This window comes from Carettochelys insculpta, chromosome 18 (genome assembly GCF_033958435.1).
Source record: "Carettochelys insculpta isolate YL-2023 chromosome 18, ASM3395843v1, whole genome shotgun sequence".
In the NCBI taxonomy this organism is placed as follows: Eukaryota; Metazoa; Chordata; order Testudines; family Carettochelyidae; genus Carettochelys; species Carettochelys insculpta.
In genome coordinates this window covers 19,858,704-19,874,233 of record NC_134154.1, presented here as the reverse complement: position 1 = coordinate 19,874,233, position 15,530 = coordinate 19,858,704, and the positions used below count along the sequence as shown (strand labels likewise).

At 43.8% G+C, this 15,530-nt stretch overlaps 1 protein-coding gene and 1 non-coding gene across 19 annotated transcripts in view; one reads left to right on the top strand and one right to left on the bottom strand.

The window, feature by feature from the left end:
* RIMBP2 (RIMS binding protein 2) overlaps positions 1 to 15,530 on the bottom strand; it is a 485,649-nt gene that overhangs the window by 42,245 nt on the left and 427,874 nt on the right. For all 18 annotated transcript variants that reach the window (XM_075012504.1, XM_075012509.1, XM_075012514.1 and 15 more), the window contains 3 exons: positions 11,220 to 11,371; positions 10,407 to 10,862; positions 6,094 to 6,243 (listed from right to left, as the gene is read on the bottom strand). In XM_075012504.1, coding sequence (XP_074868605.1) covers positions 6,094 to 6,243; positions 10,407 to 10,862; positions 11,220 to 11,371 — 758 coding nt within the window. The remainder of the gene's footprint in view (positions 1 to 6,093; positions 6,244 to 10,406; positions 10,863 to 11,219; positions 11,372 to 15,530) is intronic.
* TRNAQ-CUG (transfer RNA glutamine (anticodon CUG)) lies at positions 2,232 to 2,303 on the top strand. The gene has a single exon. It is a non-coding gene; the product is annotated as a tRNA-Gln (tRNA).

Sequence of the window (15,530 nt, the reverse complement as noted above, 5' to 3'; positions counted from 1 at the left end):
GTCTTCACTGAGAAATCTGAAGGAATGCCTGACATAGAGAATGCTAGTGAAAAAGGGGTAGGTTTAGAAGTTGAAATAAGGAAAGAACAAATTAAAATTTACTTAGAAAAATTAGATGTCTGCAAATCACCAGGGCCTGATGAAATGCACCTTAGAATCCTCAAGGAGCTGATAGAGGGGGTATCTGAGACTTTAGCAATCATTTTTGGAAAATCGTGGGAGACAGGAGAGATTCCTGAAGACTGGAAAAGGGCAAATATAGTACCCATTTATAAAAAGGGGATCAAGAATAACCCGGGAAACTACAGGCCAGTCAGCTTAACTTCTGTGCCAGGAAAGATAATGGATCAGGTAATTAAAGAAATCATCTGCAAGCATTTGGAAGGTGGTAAGGTGATAGGGAACAGCCAGCATGGTTTTGTTAAAAACAGATCATGTCAAACCGATCTAATAGCTTTCTTTGATAGAATAACGAGCCTTGTGGATAAGGGAGAAGCGGTGGATGTGGTATACCTAGACTTCAGTAAAGCATTTGACACGGTCTCACATAATATACTTATCAATAAACTATGCAAATACAACTTAGATGGGGCTACTATAAGGTGGGTGAACAACTGGCTGGATAACCGTACACAGAGAGTAGTTATTAATGGTTTTCAATCCTGCTGGAAAAGTATAACTAGTGGGGTTCCGCAGGGATCTGTTTTAGGACCGGTTCTGTTCAATATCTTCATTAACGATTTAGATATTGACATAGAAAGTACACTTATTAAGTTTGCAGATGATACCAAGCTGGGAGTGGTTGCAACTGCTTTGGAGGATAGGGTCATAATTCAAAAGGATCCGGATAAACTGGAGAAATGGGCTGAGGTAAACAGGATGAAGTTTAATACAGACAAATGCAAAGTGCTCCACTTAGGAAGGAACAATCAGTGTCACACATACAGAATGGGAAAGGACTGCCAAGGAATGAGTACAGCAGAAAGGGATCTAGGGGTTATAGTGGACCACAAGCTAAATATGAGTCAACAGTGTGCTGCTGTTGCAAAAAAAGCAAACGTGATCCTGGGATGCATTAACAGGTGTGTTGTGAACAAAACACGAGAAGTCATTCTCCCGCTCTACTCTGCGCTGGTTAGGCCTCAGCTGGAGTATTGTGTCCAGTTCTGGTCACTGCAGTTCAGGAAGGATATGAAGAAATTGGAGAGGGTCCAGAGGAGAGCAACGAGAATGATCAAAGGTCTAGAGAACATGACCTATGAAGAAAGGCTGAAAGAACTGGGCTTGTTTACTTTGGAAAAGAGAAGATTGAGGGGGGATGATAGCAGTTTTCAGGTATCTAAAAGAGTGTCATAAGGCAGAGGGAGGGAACTTGTTCTTCCTTGCCTCTGAGGATAGAAGAAGAGGCAATGGACTTAAATTGCAGCAGGGGAGGTTCAGGTTGGACATTAGGAAAAAGTTCCTAACTGTCAGGGTGATCAAACACTGGAACGAATTGCCAAGGGAGATGGTAGAATCTCCATCACTGGAGATATTTAAGAAGAGGTTAGATAGATGGCTTTCAGGGATGGTCTAGAAAGTGCTTAGTCCTGCCATGAGGTCAGGGGGCTGGACTCGACGGCCTCTCGAGGTCCCTTCCAGTCCTATGATTCTATGATTGTAAGAGGGGCAATTTTAAGAATAAAAGCCACTGCAGGGGTTAATCCTTTCAGTTCATTTATGAAATGAGAGTCCCAGAAATTGTCCTGATGCTCTCACTTCTCCCTGATGCCATTCCAATGGTGTCTTACTTGCAATGTCAATGAGTCAAACTCTATCTTACTTACTCCCACACACCACAAGGGTGTGCCTACACCAAAATTATTTTGGAATAACAGCTGCTATTCTGAAATAACTTTATGAGCATCTTGTTGAAGCACAAGACTTCTCTGTGTTTAGGCAGCTAACATTCAGCTTTATTGAATTCAATAAGGCAACAGATGAGCCAAACTGGACACTAGTAAAACCAGGTCCAGCAAGGCTGCTTGATGCAGCTAACTCTAGTACTTTATACCCTTACACAAACAAGCCCAGTGTCAGAGGCAATTAGTTAGAGAATTGTAAATCACCTTCCAAAGAGAAACCGTTATCAGCAAGGAAAAACAGGTGCAAGGGAGCTGGATCCCCAACTCCAAACAGTTCAGTAATGTATTCCATAGAGCTCATCCTCCCAGCCATTCCCAAACAGGTCAGGTCCTATGGTGTAATGGTTAGCACTCAGGACTCTGAATCCCATGATCTGAGTTCAAATCTCAGTAGGACCTTCTGGCTGTTTTCTGTAAAACAGTTTTGCGGGGAGGGATAGCTCAGTGGGTTGAGCACTGGCCTGCTAAATCCAGGATTGTGAGTTCAATTCGTGAGGAGGCCATTTCAGGATTGGGGCAAATAGATATAGGGCTGGTACCTGGCCCTGCCAAGAGGGCAGGGGACTGGACTAGATGACCTCCTGAGGTCCCTTCCAGTTCTAGGAGATGTGTGTAAATGACAGGCTGCTATGTGTGTGCAGAAGTAAGGGATGTGAAATGGCTTCTATACAAGATGGCTTCCACAATCTACACAATACAACTGCTATTACAAAATCATTTTGAAATACCGGATAGCTTATTTCAAATTTGGTAAACTTCATTCAACAAGGAATAGAGGCTTTTCTGAAATAAGTATTTCAGCATAGAGGCTATGTTGACAGGATTAGGGGCCATGTGTAAAGAAAGGATTCTGAAATAGCTTATATTGAAATAAAGCTGCGGTGTAGACCTAGTATTTCAGATTAGAGCCCCTGGAAGCTGTGCTCTACTCCAAAATAGACTCTATTGTGTGTGGACACACTATTTTGGAATAAGTGTTGCTTATTTTGGGGCTTTTCTGTAGTGTGGACATGTTCCTCCAGAATAACTTATTTTGGAATAACAACTCCAGAATAAGCTGTTCCAGAATAACTCAGTAGTGTAAGCATGTCCCAAGGGAGTTAGTCTGGGGCTTCAGTGGTGTTCCTGAGAGCGGCATTTGTGATATTGTGTAGATTATTAAAGGTTGTTGTTGCTAGAGATAAGCTACACAGCTACTTAGCAGGATCTCCAGTGCTTATCTGCTGTTGGTTTAATAACAATTATTTAATGAAAATCTTCTAATTGAGGTGTTACAATTTGTTTAGACATGTACTGCAATTATCTCAAATTTATGTAAGCCTTAATTGTACAATTACATTCTGTGTTTGTAATAGAGTCAGCCATTTCAAAATATCGCAGCATCTACGGCAGGGGTGGGGAAACTTTTATGGGCTGGGGGCCACCAAACCACAGAAACACCAGTCAGGTGGCCACATAAAAATGAGAAGCCAAAAAACCCATCTCACTGATGTGGCCTCTGACTGAGACACCTCACTTGCATCATGCTCCAGCTCTATGGACATGGGGTGGGGTTGACAAGGGGGGCTTGGTGTTCAGGACTTCCCCAAGGCCAGATTAACTTTTTTAGGGATTCGGGGTGGACCAAAAATGGGAGTTCAGTGTGCAAGAGAGGGCTGCCAGGGAGCAGATGTGGGGTCTGGGTGGGAGGAACTGTACAGGACTGGGCTGCGGGTGGGTATCTGAGGTTTGTGTGGGAGCAGGAACAGGGTGTGGGGGTCTGGGTGGGAGGGAGCACGAATGGGCTGAGCATGGGGGTCTGGGTGATGGGGGAGTTCTTCCCCCGCATGTACTGCCACTGATGCCCTCTCTCCCAGTTAGGAGAACAGCAGCAGGGAAAAGCACTCCCTGGAGTGGCTTTTTCCCTGCCATTTTCAGGCACTGGCCCTCACTGCTCTGATTGGCCACAATTACAGACAATCAGAGTGGTGGACAATCAGAGTGGTGGAGGACAGCTTTCAGCAAGTACTGTGCTGCCATTCCCACAGCCGCAGGAGGAAAATGGGGAACGGCAGGCATGTGAGGAGCCCAGAACTGCTTCCTGCCTCTCCCAAGCAGAGCCTGTGCACCAGGTCTGGCCTGGAGTTGCCTGACTCCAGCCCACAAGGCTTGAGACTCCACACCTTCCAACCTGCTGTGAGCTAGCATCTAAACAATGGGCTGAACTTCCTTATGAAATCAGTAGCTGCTTTAGAAAATCTTGGCCTAGATGCACACAAAATAATTTTAAATTGTATAATATCTAATGGTTTAATCAACTTGGTTCACCTTTAACTCTTTTGCCAGCAAACCCATCATTTGCTGCACAAGTCAGGAAGCTGCATGTGAAATCACAGACTACCACATACCAGTGTGTCTCCAATACACAATTCCCATAGCTGCACACTTAGATGCACCTTGGACATGTGTCTGGAGAGCCTATATATATAGTTTGCAGGTAAAACCTAAGTGCAGGAGTTCTACAAATTTGAACCACTCTCTCAACAGATGGAACCAACCCCCTCCCCACCCAAGTCAAACATCTTGGAGGAAATCTGAAATCCAAAACAGTAGCAGTATCTTATAAATGCCAATCTCTCAATAAGGAGCTGAGCCAAAATCCCACAACACTCAGGAAACTGTGTGAGAAGAACAAATCTCAGAGCTTGGACTCATCCCTAGCCAATGAGTTTAGTTTGTTGTGCAATTATTGTGTGATATTATGATTAACTAAAATGTTGTGTCGTATATAATCACCGTATGCTAAGGAGATAAATGTAGGGCTCACACAAGTATGAGGTTGATCTGTAGTAGAAGGGATAAGTATGCATTAAATATCTAATTAAGTAGGGCTGATATTCCAGGCCTGTAGCTGAGGCCTGAAAGATTTTAGCTTAGCCACACAAGACCTTTGGCTTAAGAAATACTTGACTGAAAACACATCCTTGTATGCCACAAGATTACAGAAATGGGAGATATTGTGAAAAATTAACAGCAACAGTTTATTTGTGCTTACATGATACCCAGGTCTCTCATTCTTCTAACACACGTCTAACAACAGGGTGCACTGTGTTTAAGGGCTAATGAGTCAGAATCATGTTACAAAAAGAAGATACCCAGATTAGGAATTGAGCTTCCTACAGGATAACACCAGGAAGAAACTGAAGCATCCTTCTGATGATCAACCCATGAGAGATCTGCTGGCCCCTAGCATTATCTAGGAAGATGTGAGTACAACCATATTTGTCACTTGTGAGATGCTGGTTCAGCTCATTGTCAAGAGATCTGTACAGCATTTCTTTATATTTAGGAAATCTTAACTTTAATAAAACTTGCAAAACAGATGAGATCTTGGAGTTGTCACTACCTGTGGCCTTTGTGTGTTCCGAGAGACTCCAAATCTGAAGCAAGAAGCAGAGGTGACCTTCTCTCTGTTGCGCTTGAAATTGTAGCCACCAGAACCAAACCCACATTATGAAACTCACTTTAAATAAATTAAAAGGATACACATCTCTAATTATGTCCAATGTCAGAACTTAGAGCATTCTACCAACAAGGTATTGCACTATGTTAAGAAAAGCTTCCAGCTCTTGTAAAGTAAAAAATAAAACTGTCCTGTAGTGCTTTCAGGAGGATGAGGCTGAGGACTGAGTTTTGGAAATTTTTCAGATAGTATCTTTCTCCCCACTGCAGCACGCCACAGATCTAATGTGCTAGACATTTCATAGCTTGCAAATGACACAAGAATTCTCAGCCCCATTTTTGTATTCTAGCACATTAATCTGTGTAAAAATGAAGCATAATTCAGAGAAAGCCCAGAGTCAAAAATGTCTCCACTTACCTTCTTTTTCAGGTATTAAGGTTGTTCCTAGCTGTCACAGTCAGAGGTTCATTCCTATATCAGCCTTTATAATATAACAGCCTTTATAATGAGCAAAGGGTTGGGGAATTAAAAAGACTTCCAAGTTCTAAGAGGCAGTTCACTGCTGTAGTAGAAGAGCAGCCTATTCAGCTAACTCTGTACAAGTCTGGCTGCTTAGCCACAAAGCAGCTTAGCTGGACATTCAGCAGAATGATAATGCTGTGGTTAATGTGTTGAGCCTCATAAAATATATTCAAAACTTTCCACACCTGCGTCTCTCCTTATTAACATATTGAAGTCGTGTGTTACCTGCTTTCCAAGCTCTGAGCCTTTAAGGAAATCATCGACTGAAGCCCCTCTCCTTTTAATGCTGGGAGAATCGTAGCCGTCTTCCTCCTCATCTGAGTTTGCATAATGTGCCATGTTACTGCGTTCGCTAAACACGCTCCTCCTCTCCGTCTGGCAAAACACCAACATGGTCAAGAAAAGCAGCCACCCCTTTTCATCGCCATTCTCTCCAGCAAGCCAAGGAAGCGATGTCAGTGTTCCAGTTCAGCTACCTCTACAACTGTTCAAGAACACATCTGAATATATCATTTGAACCTGAGCCATGGGTAGACTGGTTCCTTTAACGGTTAGGCCTTTCTCTGGTCTCAGTCACTAGCATGTACGTCCTTGTGCTAGAGTGTCCTCACATTTCCCAAGTTAGCGGAGCCTGGGGAGGTACTTGGATGGGTGACTTCTAAAGATCACCTGGAAATGGTGATGCTTTCAGAAAAGACAAAGAACCAAAGTCCTGCCCCTGAACATGTTGAATTTAAAGGTGGCCATGACTAGTCAGTGGCTTGAATCCTGCCTGTTAGGACTAAGTGAAGAACAATCTCTCCTTCTGCATGTGCCACTACCTGAAAAGCCCAGGACTCTGCATCAACAGGGCACTCACTCTTAGGGAGAAAAGAGGAGGTTTCTTTTAATTTCCATTACGCTCTTAATCTCTCTCTCAGGCTGCTTCTATGCTCTCACTCTCCCATCAGAGGGGGTATGGTAACGACGCAATTCGAAGCAGGTTAATGAGGTGCTAATGTGCACATTCAGCCCTAATTAGCATAATGGTGGCCATGTAAATTTTGAAATGCAGACTTCGAATTGCAAATTGACAGTGTAGATGGGGGCAGCTTCAAAATAAGTGCCTCACTTTGACATTCTCTTGCAGAACTAGACCAAAGCAAGGGAATGTCGAAGTGGGCACTTATTTCAAAGCTGCCTGTGTCTACACTGTCAATCTGCAACTCCAAGTCTGCACTTCAAAATTCACACAGCCTCCATTATGTTAATGAGACAGTGAACATGCACGTTAGCGCCACATTAGCCTGCTTTGAATTGCCTCATTACAATGCCACCTCCAATGGGAGAGTGAGAGTGTAGAACCAGCCTTTGGGTCTGAGCACCCCTGACACCTCGCATAAGCGTTATCGTGAAGGAGCAAGCACTTGTGCTGACCCTCTGCACCATGGTGAATTTCACCCTCGATCACTAGATCCTGCTGACCACAAGCCTTCTCAGTCCACACCATTCAGCTTTCTGGCTAGAGGTACACTGGGACTGCAGTGACTTGCACCATTGCCACCTCATACAATGGGACTTTCCCCTATTGAAGATCATGTACCACAGGAGCTGCTGGGCAAAAGATGGGTCATCCCAGAGTGAATCTAGCCCCTGAACTTTTGCTTAGTTCCAATTAAACATGTCTTAGAATTTGTATCAGGAGTTTTAAAAAAACCTGAAAATTAAACACATGTTCGTCTTTTCTCATCTTCGGACTTCTGTGAAATATCCCTAAATGCTCTGCTGAACAAAGATGGACATAAGCATACATTTAAGTGCCCTGCAGGACTGGAGCCTATAACACTTCAGAGAACCTCTGTCGCTCTGTGCTCTTCCCAATTGCCACACTTATCCTTCTGGCTGTCCTTTCCCTGCTGAGGCGATGGCCTTCTGCAGAACCGCCTCAAGGTGAGATCTTGCCACATCACGAACAGCCCATAGCCTTTGTGAGCTTATCCAAAAACTTAGATCCTTCCCCCTGAAGTATATATCTTCACTTTACTCTCCTTCAGTTGTTAGTTATTGCTTTAGCACTTATTTCATTACGAGCTGTGTTTGTGGGGATAGACTGCCCCGAAGAGCCTGCATAATTGTATCATTTAATATTCATCACAACAAAGAAACCACTATAAAGAACATAAGCCACAATACCAACAGCACTCCATACATATCTATTTCTGACATTGTTCTCTGTGGAGTTTGGATGGTAAACAAAGCACAATGTGACAGTCATGCATAGTTATTCCTATGCGGAGCATTACCCATGTGCTATAATTTAATTTGTTCACAGGGAATTTCAAGCAAGGATATTAATAGCAAAATAAACTATTTAACTCCGAGTATCACCTGACATTTTAAAAACTGTGGTCTATGGAAATTACTCCATGTAGGAAACGATCAAATGTTTTCAGGAATGTTTTTGGTGGGTTTATTTTTGAGACTGTCCAGTTCATCGCACTGGGACAGGCCCTGAAACTGCCAGGCAGCTTAATTTGAGGGCAAGATGAAAGCAACACCTATACTGTGTACAGGGCAGGGATAACCCAGTGGTTTAGCATTGACATACAAAATCCAGGGTTGTGAGCTCAATCCTTGAGGAGGCCATTTATGGGTCTGCAGCAAATAGATTAAAAAAAAATTCCATCAGGGATGGTGCTTGGCCCTGCCAAGAGGGCAGGGGACTGAACTTGATGACCTCCCACTGTCTCTTCCAGATCTGAGATGTGTGTATTTCTGTCCTGTCTCACTATTCAAGGATTTGCTTGCGGGGGACATTGGCCATTAAGATGAGCACGTTAATTCAGCCCTTTTTTTGATGGGGTGGATGTTTATGTCAGATATGCTACTGCATAAGGACCAAATTCTGTCAACAAAAGTAACAGCAGCTTATGGAGAGCCACATCAGACTGGAGAGTTTCGTGAGAGAAATCTCCTAGCCTTTGGCATTACAGCGCTCCAGCTGGTTGCTAGGTCAGTGAATCACCTCTGGCCACTGACAGGAACACAGCCTTCTGTACTACCTATTCACATCTGGTGTACTCTGATGCATCAGTAATGATGTAGTAAGCCCTTATATGTGTCAGTGTTCACACTGCTAGGGGAGTAACCTGGGTTAGGAGATGTCACCGCTCACTACTCTCCCTCTTAGACGCTTCTTTCACCCAGAGTGCTCTGGGTGCCTGTTCTTGGGCTTAACTCTCTGGGAATGATCTGCAGTTAAACTCAGCAAATGCAGCGATGGAAGTGAACAAAAGGCCTGCATCTCTGCAACCTGCTCTCTGGTGAACTGCCAGAGCTCAGCATCAGCAAGCTCTGGAGGCTTTGTGGTCAAACTTTCCATGGTATTTTGTGGCTCTGTTCCCAAGCCCTGAGGCCGAAGGCTCAATATTTTGTTACTCACTGTTTTAACCAAGATAAGTGCCCAAGTGGCATATACATATACAATATAAAAACAGTACAACTATATTTATAAAATGATGGGGACCAAATTAGCTGTTACCCCATCAAGAGAGAGATCTTGGTATCATTGTGGATAGTTTGCAGAAAACATCCACTCAATGTGCAGCAGCAGTCAAAAAAGCAAATAGAATGTTGGGAACCATCACGAAAGGGAAAGAGAATAAGGCCAGGTCTACTCTAGACCTTCAAGTCTAGAACTGACGTATCTACATATCTAGTGTGGCTGGAATTGATGTATCTATGACCAACTTATCTGTCGACCCCATATAGTTTTATTTTCCACATCCCTACAATGTGCCTGAAATTTAACCCCAGAATATCAGGCCAGTCAGGGTCGATCTGCTGGATAGTATAGATGTACCCTAAGATGGAGAATATTTTATAGCCTCTATATAAATCCACGGTACATCCACATCTTAAATATTGTGTGCAGATGTGGTTGCATCAACTCAAATAAGATAACCTGATATTGTAAAAAGTTCAGAAAAGGGCAACAAAAATGATTAAGAGTATGGAATGGCTGCCATATGAGGAGAGATTAATAAGACTAGGATTTTTCAGCTTGGTAAAGAGACGATAAGGGGAGGATATAATTTGGGATTATCAACAAGGGCTCAAGGGACAGCACATTACAATATCTCTGCTTTATGGGAAGAGCATGTCTTCAAACATCTGGGAACAGATTTTGTGCAGGATTTATGTTAGTGTTGCATTTATAACTGGTTTATAAAGGTTTTAATCAACTATGTAAGCTTTAGGTTTCATTGATTTCATTCACATAAGATTCCATCTAAAGATATGGTCTTATCAGTGCTGTAAACCCCTCAGTAGAAAGTGTTCTAGATTGTTCTATGACATAGTTATAAATAACCTACAGACCTAAAGGACTCTGAAACAATTGATTAACTTTTTATTAGTCAGTTATTAACTCTTTATAAAATATTTACAAATGGAACCTTCATACAAAACGTGACCTATTTTTAAGCCCTTTCTCCTCTCTAAATGATCTCCAACCAAGTCACTCTATATGACAATGTGTAAGAAAGCGTTTGCCTTACCCTGTTGCTCTCTGCAACTCGCTGGGCAGCTTCTCTTGCCATGGCTTTAGCAACTGTATTTGGGACAGGTGTGCCTTGAGGCTGGGGGAGTATTCGATTAGGCGAGGGAGACCTCCTTCCATGAAGTGGGCTATGAAAGTTGGGGACAGGGGGCTCCAACGTGTGTCCATGAATGGGGGATGCTGAACGAGTCTGCTCCCATGACTCATCTGTTTTTAAATGTTCATCTTTGGTATCTGGGGCCCCGGCACTTGCTAATGGCTTTAATTTGGGAACAGTCCTAGAGTGAAGGATTGGAGGCACCAGTAGATCAGGTGGAATGGAAGCAAAGGAAGAGTCCACAGATTCCCCTTGTGCAGAAAGTGTTCTCACTGTAACCTCCTTAGCCTCTACATTTCGTATTCTCATTAGCTCCACGATGGTACTCTCCGCAGTTGGAAACATCACTTCTGCCACCTGAATACATAAATATGCCACTTAGAAGCATGAAAAACATTTTCTCCCACCCCGACTTTGAAAATATTCATATGCGCTTGCAAAGTGTTACGCATTGTACAAAAGGCTTCAATAATCAGCGCCGTGGGTCTGATTTGATTCATATCGGTCTGCTTGGCTTGCCTGAACTGTTATATCTTCCTGGTAAGTTTCCATAGACTAAAAGGGCTCCATTGTCAATTTACAAACCAGAGAAATAACGAATTAACAAGGCAGCGGCAATGAAACCCAAATCAACTCAGCACACTTTGAAGAGTTGCTAATCTAACTGCATAGCCATAGCTGCTGAGCACAACTGGCAAAAGAAAGCTTACTTACCCTTTGACCTTTTGCATAAACACCATAGCCAGTAACATTTGCTCCATTGGAGGTCCCAGTGGATGTAAGAGTTGGTGGTTTCCAGGACACCTGTATTGTTGCTGATGTGGACCCAGACTGTATGGTAATATCTTGAGGGGGAGCTGGAGGACCTAGGAGAGCAGGAGCACTGTTTACCAGTCAATTCTTTTAGGTTTCATGCTCTAAACTAGACAGTCCAGTCAAGGTCTGTTGTGTTTCTTTGGGACAGTGGACTGTTTATCACCCTGGGTGCAGATGGGGCACATATAGCAGGGCTAACTGTCCTCACACCTTGAAATGTAGGAAGGGTCAGATTCAGAGCCAAATATTGCCCTGAGTCAATTGCCTAGACCAGTAGTCCCCAGCCTTCTCAGTAACATGGCACACTTCAATCAGACAAACAGCTCAATGGCACATTTTTTCAGCTGAACTGATTGCGCATAAATGCCACATTTACTTACATTGACTTGGTTAAACTCTTACTAGAGAGTTTGCAAAATAGCAGTGCATACAACAAGCTAAACAAGGATCAAATGCATTAATGTTTCCAATCCATCACAGCATACACTGACTTAGAAAGCGAGCCCAGACACAGTTTCAAAATCTGCTCAATGCCAGGCTAGGGATGTTGAGTAAATGAGCAACCACTGGAAGCAGGCTCCCTTCCCCACCAGCCTGTTGGAGCTGGTACGCAGCCTTTAAACCATGTCCCAGCTCAAAAAGGCTCCCTCCCTCTGCCTTGCCATAGCAGGGAGTAGGGGGTGAGCTCCCTGCCAGCTCATTCAGGCTGGACAGCAGCATTTCAGCTGCCTCCCAGTGTGAATGGGGTCCAGCGGGGTCAACATTTTCACAAACAGTAAAGAGCCATCATGGCAGCAAAACTGACAAACCCCATGCAAGCTTGGGTTCAAGCAGCACGGCAAAGAGCCACAGGGCAGGGAAAATGACAGAATTTCACAGCACACTTGGACAGTTCTCATGGCACACCAGTGTGAAAACCACGGACCTAGACATGATTGTCTTGCTTCATTTGATAATTACAAGGAAAATATAAGAGTCAAGTCCATCACTCAGTCCATGGAGCTCAAAGTGCTTTAACAAAGGTGAGCTAAGTACCACTAGCTCATTTTATAGAAGGGAAAACTGAAGCATCATGATGTAACCTGACTTACCCAAGATCCCAGAGCAGATCTGTCATTGAGCCAAGAACTGAACCTAGGGTCTGCTTTCTCTCAGCCTGATGACCTTTCTCTCAGCCTCTGCTCTCTCTCATTCCAGGTTATTTTAATGATGAAATGGAAAGGGAAATACATTTTTCTCATTGTGTACTTACCTTTTTCCCTAGCTCATGTACAAGTGCTTCAATTCTTCTGAGAGCAGAGACAGGTAAATATAAAAGGTGTCGGGGAGGGGGGGAATTGTCAAAGAGATGCATGTGTGTACGGAAACCTGCTACAACCGGCTACAGACAACGTCAGGCCATGCTTCTAAGGCACAGTCTATACAGGGCAGGTAAGTCGATTGCAGATACACAACTCTAGCTACAGAAATTGTGTTGCTAGAATTGACTTATCTGCAATCAACTTTCCTGGCTGTCTTCACAGAGGTAAGTTGACTGGAGAAAAATCTCCCATTGACCTCCCTTATGCCTCATGCTATTGAGGAATACACGGGTTGACTGCTGACCCCTGATAGTTCAATTTCGTGCATCTCTACCAGGTACACAAAATTGAGCTCCAGAAGACTGATCCAGTCAGAATTGATCTTCCGTGTAGTGTAGACATACCCTGAAACACTGAACAGTATGTAACAATGTGCGTTGGGAGAGGATTCTGAAATTTTAAAGCACCACCAGTAGAAGATGCACATGAGGAGGAGGGGGTGGAGATAGAGAATGAACAAGGCTTGCTGCAGACTTGAGATACTTTTAAATACAACAAAATGACAATGAACTAGGCCCCTTTCCGCCATGCTCCTGAAACCCCTATTTTCTGTCCTGGATTACTTGGGAGCAGTCAACTCTCACTAGTGTGTCTGCACACCTGATGGTTTTAATATTAAAAGAGATACTGAGTGTCCCAATGGTGATGTTGGATAGTTGGGAATCCCCTTTCCACCCCTTTGCTGTAGTCTCTTATTTCTAAAGGACAATCCAGGGAGCTCTAGACCAGTCATCCTTACTTTAGTCTCTGGGAAAATAATGGAGAGGATCCTCACTGAGTCTATTTTGGAGCACTTGGAAGAGGAGAAAGTAATCAAAAGTAGTCAACATGGATTCACCAAGGACAAGTTGCGCCTAACCAATCTGATTAGCTTCTATGATGAGGTAACAGGTTCTGTGGACATGAAGAACTCAGTGGATATAATATACCTTGACTTCAGCAAAACTTTTGATACATTCTCCCACAACATTCTTGCCCACAAGTTATGGAAGTATGGATTGGATACATGGATTGTAAGAGGCTAGAAAGCTGGCTTGATGATTGGGCCCAATGTGCAGTGGTCAATGGCTCAGTGGTGGATGGTGGTCAGTTTCAAGTGGAGTGCCTCAGGGCTTGGTTCTGGTGCTGGTGTTCTTCAACACTATTAATGACCAAGTTTGTGGACGACACCAAGCTAGGGTGAGAGGTAGATAAGTTGGAGGGTAGAGATAGGATCCAGAGTGAGCTGGACAAATTAGAGGATTGGGCCAAAAGAAATCTGATGCAGTTCAACAAGGAGAAATGGAGAGTCTTGCACCAGGGACGTAAGAATCCCAAGCATTGTTATAGGCTGGGAACCGAGTGGCTAAGCAGCACTACAGCAGAAAGGGACCAAGGGATTATGGTGGATGAACGCCAGATATGAGTAAACAGTGTGCCCTTGTAGCCAAGAAGGCTAACAACATACTGGGGTGCATTAGGAGGAGCATTTTGAGCAGACCTAAAGAAGTGGTTGTTCCTCTCTGTTCAGCACTGGTGAGGCCACATCTGCAGTATTGTGTCCAGTTTTGGACCCTCCAGTATAGAAAGAATGTGGATGTGCTGGAGCAGGTTCAGTGAGGGAAATGAAAATGATTAATGGGCTGGAGCACATAACCTATGAGGAGAAGCTGAGGGATTTGGGCTTCTTTAGTTTACAAAAGAGAAGACTGAGGGGTGATTTAATAGCAGCTTTCAACTTCCTGAAGGGGAGCTCTAAAGAGAATGGAGAGAAGCTGTTGTCAGTGGTCACGGATGGCAGAACAAGGAGCAATGGTCTGAATTACAGAAGGAGAGAAGTAGGTTGGATATTAGGAAAAACTACTTCACCAGGAAGCTGGTGAAGCAAGGAATGCGTTGCCTGGAGAGGTGGTGGAACCACCATCTCTAGAGGTTTTTAAGTCCCAGCTTGACAGAGTCCTGTCTGGGATGACTTAGTTAGGGATGACCCTGCTTGAATCAGAGGGCTGGATTCGATGACCCTCCAGAGGTCCCTTCCAGCCCTATGATTCTATGAAATTTGAATAAAAGCAATTGACAAAGTGTACAGTACATAAATAAAACTTATCTAACTGGCATTTACACTGCTATCAGTTATCCCATCCCAGAGTGTACACTCCTTAGGTGCAGAGCTGCAGATACCTGCTTGAGTTGGCATGCTTGCAGGTCTTCACCTGGGTTATATGGTAATAGTTTTATATGTCAGTCCAGGCAAGGCAGCAAGCTCAACAGCCCCTCTCTACTTGGAGCTGGCCCTATAGCACTCTAACAGGCACAGATAATTACAGCAATTTCTTTGCCCAGTACTTTAGCAGCCTGTTGCTTCTAGTAGCAGTTTCTGGATTGGGAAAAGGCTCCACATCTGCCCTGGTCTGTTTGATCGCAGGCCACAGTATGACCTCAACATGTGGCCCTGGCTTCCCAAAAAGTAGAAATCCTCATCTTCTCACATTGTCTGGCAAAAAGCCACAGTTTCCTTTTCTTTTTCTTCCCAAGGCACCATGGGAGTTGTAGTTTCTAGAGCCAGACTGCAGCACATAGGATCCTCCCAGTAGAAGTCAGAAGCTCCTATAGACAGAAGGGCCTACACTCCAAACCAATGAAGCTGATACACAGGTGTTCCATCATCCCACCTCATCTAATCATTTGGCAAGATCAGCAGTTAACTGGTGTTAGTTTAATTACCAGCAGAAACATGCCCTGGTGATTTGCACCGATGTTTGTGGGACAGAAGAACGACAGAGTTATGAGTGCATTTGGAATGGGGGCTGTTTGTAATTCTGAAGTGAACAAAATGTTATGGCTGTTCTTTCTAAGGTTTACAGCTGAA